The 7,744-nt window shown below is 36.7% G+C and overlaps 2 protein-coding genes across 8 annotated transcripts in view; one reads left to right on the forward strand and one right to left on the reverse strand.

Annotated features, from left to right (window-relative positions):
* Positions 1–3,100, forward strand: part of KLHL7 (kelch like family member 7) — a 55,466-nt gene extending 52,366 nt beyond the window's left edge. For all 4 annotated transcript variants that reach the window (XM_069587658.1, XM_069587659.1, XM_069587660.1 and 1 more), the window contains one exon: positions 1,692–3,100. In XM_069587658.1, the coding sequence (XP_069443759.1) occupies positions 1,692–1,975 (284 nt within the window). In that variant the 3' untranslated portion in view covers positions 1,976–3,100. The remainder of the gene's footprint in view (positions 1–1,691) is intronic.
* The window catches only part of HYCC1 (hyccin PI4KA lipid kinase complex subunit 1), a 216,770-nt gene that overhangs the window by 207,994 nt on the left and 1,032 nt on the right, over positions 1–7,744 (reverse strand). The gene's annotated exons all lie outside the window — the stretch shown is intronic.

Consider the following 7,744-nt stretch of genomic DNA (forward strand, 5'->3'; position numbering starts at 1 on the left):
TCTGTCTATTTCCAAATACCCTCTGGGGAATGGCATCACACTAGCTTAAGAACTGTTGAGTGACAGAAATATTTGAACTTTAATACAACATTTAAAACTTTTAAATGTAACTTTTAGGTCTTCTATCCAGGCTCTGAATGGCACTGTTTCCTAAACATTTTTAAACACTTCGTGAACATATCAGTATTACTCTTCTAATTGATTAAATTTGATATTTTAATTTTTATAAATAATGTAGGTCCCATCACTTCATGGGAAATAGATGGGGAAACAGTGTCAGACTTTATTTTTCTGGGCTCCAAAATCACTGCAGATGGTGACTGCAGCCATGAAATTAAAAGACGCTTACTCCTTGGAAGGAAAGTTATGACCAACCTAGATAGCATATTCAAAAGCAGAGATATTACTTTGCCGACTAAGGTCCGTCTAGTCCAGGCTATGGTTCTTCCTGTGGTCATGTATGGATGTGAGAGTTGGACTGTGAGGAAGGCTGAGCACCGAAGAATTGATGCTTTTGAACTGTGGTGTTGGAGAAGACTCTTGAGAGTCCCTTGGCCTGCAAGGAGATCCAACCAGTCCATTCTGAAGGAGATCAGCCCTGGGATTTCTTTGGAAGGAATGATGCTGAAGCTGAAACTCCAGTACTTTGGCCACCTCATGCGAAGAGTTGACTCACTGGAAAAGACTCTGATGCTGGGAGGGATTGGGGGCAGGAGGAGAGGGGGATGACAGAGGATGAGATGGCTGGATGGCATCACTGACTCGATGGACGTGAATCTGAGTGAACTCTGGGAGTTGGTGATGGACAGGGAGGCCTGGCGTGCTGCGATTCATGGGGTCGCAGAGAGTCGGACACGACTGAGCGACTGAACTGAACTGAAAGAATCTTAAATTACTGCTTTAAAAAAATAATTGTATTTATCTATTTTGGGCTGTGCTTGGTCTTCATTGATGTGCAGCCTTTTCTCTAGTGTGGCGAGTGGGAGCTAGTTGCTAGTTACGGTGTGCAGGCTTCTCTTGTCGCAGAGCACAGGCGCTAGAGCATGTGGGTTTAGTGATTGTAGCTCCTGAGCTCTAGAGCTCAGGCTCAGTAGTTGTGGCACACAGGCTTAGTTGCTCTGCAGCATGTGGGGTCTTCGTGGATCAAGGATCAAATCCATGTCTCCTGCATTGGCAGACAGATTCTTTACCACTGAGTCACCAAGGAAGTCCAAGAAATTGCTTTTAAAAATGTAGAATTTGGACTGAATCTACAGATAGATTCCACAAAGCTCATTTTAGTCAGTACCTTCAATATTTAAGAATAACAATGAAATGACTTCTTTTCCTTCTTCTGTCTCTTTCCATTGCTATTTTTCATAAACTGCTGACAGATACATGGTAGAAGGAAAAAGAACATTTGGGTAATTATAATCAAACTTAATCAGAAAGAAACTTCATTGAGTGGTTTCCTTTTTAGTTTTTCCACAGCAGATAGAACATTTTTAGTTTTATAGAATAAATTTTAAGTATTTATGGTTCTAAAATGATAAACAAAAAATTAAGTTAAATTCCTATCACGTTAAAGTCAGAATAAGAATTTAGATAGTAGATATGTTAGGATTCATTGTAAAATTGCTACAACTTTTTATTATTACTTTAAGAGGTGGTAGAATTGTTCACATAGTTGTTGATGTTTTATTCTTTTGAAGGTGGTCTGGACAATGTGGAATATTATGATATTAAGTTAAACGAATGGAAGATGGTCTCACCAATGCCATGGAAGGGAGTAACAGTGAAGTGTGCAGCAGTCGGCTCTATAGTTTACGTCTTGGCTGGTTTTCAAGGTGTGGGTCGACTAGGAAACATCCTTGAATATAATACTGAAACAGACAAATGGGTCGCCAACTCCAAAGTCCGAGCTTTTCCAGTAACAAGTTGTTTAATCTGTGTTGTTGACACTTGCGGAGCAAATGAAGAAACCCTTGAAACATGAAAAGCTGAGTGAACTTCAAGATTCATTGGAGACTCAAAACTATGGCCACCCGTGCTTTGTTCCAAGAGTGCAGTCACAAAGTTTTAGTTTGGTGTGTTGTTTTTTTTTCCCCCCAAGGAATTTTCAAGTAAAGTAAGATTCACGTAAAATAGATTTTCTTTTATATGATTTCCTTCCTCAATTGAAAGACCGTATTTCAGCTGGCCATATAACCAAGAACAAATCTAGCAAGAAAACTTGTAAAATTATAAGCACTTGGTGAAAATATGAATTCTTAAATGAATTTCACATTTGTAAGTATGATTATGGCAGAATGGGGGACTGGCTCATGATTGAAGCAGTCTCAGGTTAGCTCTAGATTCTATTTTCATACATCATAGAAGTGCTATGTAGTTATGTCTGTTTCTCTTCAGTCAAAAACTAAGAAATAGTATGAATTGTAAGTCAAAGATAGTTCTGATGGAGCAGCTTAGTCTCATAATTTTGCTAGTCTTCATTTGTTCCATTTAGTGCCAAATGTATTCCATTTTAAAAGCAAGCCAGAGTGAGTCAAAGCATACACTTGTATCTCATAAAATCTCATAAATACATTTTGGGAGTTAAAATGTAATCAACTCCTCATGAAATATATTCAGTACAATTAAATAATTCCATCTTTTTAACACAAAATGTCAAGCTTAGCACCCATCATTAATTTACATCACTTTTTTAACCCAGGGATTAAAAAAGAATTATACCTCTTCAGTGCTCACTCTGTTAATATTACCTAGCAAAAGAAAGCTACTTATAGCAAATTCTAGGTCACTAGAATATCACTGATAGTTATACACTGTCAATGTTGAATTTGAACTTCTTATAGATTAAAAAGGTATATAATTTCTGTTCCTTAGCATAACATATCAGCAAATTTGACCCAGTTGTCTCTAAAAGTTTTGTAATTGAGTTACATATTTGTTATAATAATTACTTATATGTGATCAGTAAATCTTTTACAAACCCAACTGTTCATTTCTTTCCTAGTAATGTTTTGCCCTTTTACATTATGAAATGTATGGAATGAGCCATGTAAAGCTGTCACCATCAATGTTTTTAAACCTGATAATATTAAATATTTTTAAACTTCAAGTAGACTGCTAAGTTCATTCTTCACTTTAAATGTGTTAGGTAGTTTTTAACTTGTGAAGCAGTGTTTCTTTTTAAATTTTTATTCTTTATATGAGGATTATAATCTTAAGACCTAAAAATGTTTAAATGAAAAGGGAATTATAAAAGATTATGGTAGATATATTTCCATTTATGTAAGGTTTTATGTACATATAGTTCTATTAATTTATGTGTCATATAATTCACTTGTTTAAAGTGTACCACTCATTGATCTTAAATATATGTACAGAGTTATGCAACCATCACCCTAATTATGGAACACTTTCTTCACCATAAAAGGAAACCCTATACTTACTAGTAGTTACTCCCCATTTTCCCTGTATTACTTCTTAATGGCTTCTATAACAAGTTACCATAAATTTCATTGCTTAAAACAACAGAAATTTACTCTTTCACAGTCTGGGAGGCCAGAAATCCTAAACTGAGGTATTGAAAGGGTTGGCTCCTTCTGGAGTTTCTGAGGGAAGAACTTCTCCTGCCTCTCCTGTAGCTTCCGGTGGCTGCTGGCAAGCCAGGAATTTGTTGACTTACAACTGCATCACTCCAGTCATTGCTCCTGGCTTCACATGGCCTTCTCCCGTGTGTGTCTCTGTCTGTCTTCTGGCACTGTTGTAAGTCATTGGATTTAGCTCACCCTCCTCACTCGTGGAGGGCATGGCAACCCATTCCAGTATTCTCTCCTGGAGAATCCCATGGACAGAGGAGCCTGGTGGCTCGCAAAGAGTCGGACATGGCTGAAGCAACTTAGCATACACTTAGCATACACGCATGCACCTCTTTATATTTTTTAAATTAATTTAATTGAAGGATAATTGCTTTACAGAATTTTGTTTTCTTCAAACCTCAAGATGAATCACACACCTCTTTATCTTAACCAATGACTATCTCCAAAATAAGGTCTCATTTTAGAATTTTAGGGAGACAATACTCAACCCAGTTCTATCTCCCAAAGGACCCCATCCCTAAGTAACCATTAATCTTTCTTTTTCTAGATTTTGTTATTCTGAACAATTTTATGTTGGGTTTTGACCTTTGCTCTCTGTTGGGAAAAATGTGTAATATTTTTGAGGGCAGAATATTGATTTGTCATATCTCAATTTGGTTATATTATGTAGTTACTTAATATTACTTAAATAATTTCCCATATGGAATATACAACTGTTCAAGGTATTTTAAATAGATTACTCATTTCTTTAGGCTATATCTGCTGACTAGAACACACTATGATAAGTATGCAGATAGCTCTGATGTAGGTTATGATGAAGTGTGTGTGTGTTTTTCCTTAGTAATCTTAGTAATTCTAATTATTGTCTGTTTTCTGTCCTGGAAATAGTCTATGATATTGTTGATATCAGGATAATAAGCATAATATGTCAGTAAATATATTTTCTATTGCTCTCCCACCCAAAATTCCTATCCTATAAAGTGCTCTATTTTATTTTTAGTAGACATGTTAATGTTAATATTGTATTTTTTGCAGTGATGCTACTTAGATGACATAACAATTCAGTTTATACTTTTGAAAATCACAGTGTGAACATGAAATTTTAATGTCTTGAGAAAAAAGTTGTTGCTATCAAAAACATTAATTACAATTGTGACCTAGCTTTGAAAAACCTGAAAAATTTAGTCATGAAAAGGAGCCATTTTTAAAAACCAACAGTGTGTATTTCTGTTGAAATGTCACTCTTACTAACTAGAAAGCTTTTTTACTTTCCAGAGCTTTAGCCTCTTCTGATAACAAAGCTGTAAAATGGGATTCAAAATCTGGTTTATTCAGTTCTTAAGGGGATTTCCCTGTCTTCCAAACACCCATTGAATTTGTTAGCACTATCCATGTTTAATCTCCAAGAGCATTTTTCTTTTTATGATTGTCCATTTCTACAGCATGTTGATCTTGTTTCAGGTTGTCTTTAGGACATTTTAGTTTGCTTTTGTGTGTGTGTGTCACTCCCTTGTGTCTGACTCTTTGCACACCCATGGACTATAGCCCGCCAGGCTCCTCTGTCCATGGAATTCTCCAGGCAAGAATACTGGAGTGGGTTGCCATGCCCTCCTCCAGATTCAGGGGATCTTCCCCACCCAGGGATCAAACCCAGGTCTCCTCAATTGCAGGCAGATTCTTTATCATCTGAGCCACCTTAACATTACTTATGCTATTGGAGTGTTTCTCTCTCTTCTCACTTCTTTTTCAATTGCTTTGATCTTTCCTGTTGGGATCGTTCCTCAAATATCTGGTCTTTGTGCATTTATATTTAAAATGAGATGTTAAAAAATTGTGAATTTTCGTGTACAAGTGTGAGCTGAAGTGTAAGAGAACTTCATCATATGATAAGGAAATGGCTGCCTATTTTTGTTGGAGATTGGTAAAAGATCCATAGATACTTTTCTGGGATGTCTGATTCTCCAGAAAATAAAATTTAAACTCCCACCTTTTGTAAGGGTTGGGTGGGGGACGGGGGGGCAAACTAGGAAGAGACTGTCCTCCTGGCTGAAGGATTTCTGAGCTCAGGCAAAAGCACCATTCAACAGGCATACTTTGGTTCCTCTTTGTCAGTACCATAACTTGCCCCTCTATATTTACATCCTGGACTCTGAAGCCTCTCTTACATTTTTGTCAAGAAAAACACCTATCTCCCATCAGGTAGGGGTGAATAGTTCACCCTTTTGCAATACCTGGTGGTTCTTAATTCTTGAGGTCTCTTAATTTTCAGCCTTCTTTGGGGACACCAGTTATCCACCTTAAAGGAATATGACTCTTCCTCTAAGAAATTTACTATGTACTCTTATATGTACATTCAGTCTTCATAAACTGTGGTTTGAAATTATGGTTATCTCCTAGTATAGTCAAAGACAAAGTTTTTGCTTGTTTTCCCTCTTATTTTGAGAGGAAAATATTTCAAGCAGAAAGGGAGGCAGAGGTATTTTTATTCTGTCACCTTGAAATTAGACGTTTTCTTCCTATGACCCCACTCTCCTGATTTCCATCTGCTCCTCCCCTAGCACTAATAAGTTCTACATTCCTCAGCCCTTGACTCTCATCATCTCACACAGCACTTTATCTTCTCCACCCTCACCCTCATTTAAAGCTTCATCCTAACTGGTATTATTTTAGGTCTTTGATGCCAGCAAAGTCCTTATACATGCTGGCATCTGCACGGATGAGAAGTCATTGGCCACAAAGAGAGACTGGTTATCAAAAGGGGACTGCTCAAAAATAGATATGTTAAGAATACTGGGAGCCAAGTTTCTCACTGTGAAAGAGGGAAAAAAAAACAACAGAAGGGAAATAAAATGAATTCTGTGATCTTGGATTGAAACTGGAGATTATCAAAGTGTGAAGTCATACATATAGAAACCGAAATGTGCGTTGATATAAATGTGTCTGTCTATAGTATATATTCTCTAGCAATGCCCATGAAAGGATTTAGGAACAAAGATATCACAAAAGCAATGAACAAACTTAAGAGCTCAGATCTTGGCTTCTAAGTACCACCAAAAAAGACCCAGGTCTCCTTGGAGAGCAGGGAAAGTGTCAGATGACCCTGGAACATCTTTTAGGCCAGAAAGTGAAGTGCTCAAAGAAGCATGAGATGATTTGCACATGAAAATAAAATTGGAAACTCTTTAAGTCCATACTGATAGGAATAAATGAGTGAATTAAAAGTTTGGTGAGGAATGAGGTTTTACATACTTTCAAAGTCTCTCCCTTTTGTTATTAATAACAAAGAGGAAAAGAGTAATTTTACAGTGGAGCAGCTTGCCAGATAACACCTGAAGTGATCAAAGTGAACATTACAATGAATGGGACAGACTGATGTGCACAACTTGACAGGTGCATTGTGAAGACCATGGATGCCAAAGATGCATAATCTAATTAACAAAACACTTAAGTCTGCATTAAGAAAATTTTATAAAATAGCTGTAAGTCAAGGTAGTGAAAGTCAAGGAGAGACTGAGAAAATATTCCAGAATGAAGAAGCCTGAAGAAATATGAGTATGGCAATGATAATTTTGAACTGCATCCTTGTCTCTTAAAGGACATTATTGGGACATTTTTAAGGCAAAATATGAAAAGAATCTAAGGATTAGCAGTATGCAGCAATACTAATGTCCTGATTTTGGTTATTATATTGTGGTTAAGTAGAATGTCCTTGTTTGTAGGAAATGAAATAATTGGGTGGTGGGGCATCAAGTCTATAATATAGTATAAAGTGGTTCAGGAAAACGTTCATGTAACTCTCCCACAATTTTTTTTCCCAAAAGAAACGAATTTAAAATATATATATATACTAGATTGCACCAGTTATTCTCAGTGCTCTGTAGATTCCACTGTCTTCAAAATCCAAAGTATATGAGCAAGAACAATGGCTAATCTTTTCATTTTAAACTACCAGGGACAAACCTGTAATCCAACAGATCTATCGACTCATTGCAACCAAGGAGACAGCACACTAGAGGAACTGTAGTGTGTCTCACCACACAATGGAGAAGGTAGTTGTAGGATTAGTAGGAAAGGTGGAGTTCAGGTAAAATCTAAATGAAACAGTTTTGATACTCCAAAGCATAGCAGAGCAGTGTAATGATTCATCAACACCAGATCTG

This window comes from Ovis canadensis, chromosome 4 (assembly GCF_042477335.2).
Source record: "Ovis canadensis isolate MfBH-ARS-UI-01 breed Bighorn chromosome 4, ARS-UI_OviCan_v2, whole genome shotgun sequence".
Lineage (NCBI taxonomy): Eukaryota > Metazoa > Chordata > Mammalia > Artiodactyla > Bovidae > Ovis > Ovis canadensis.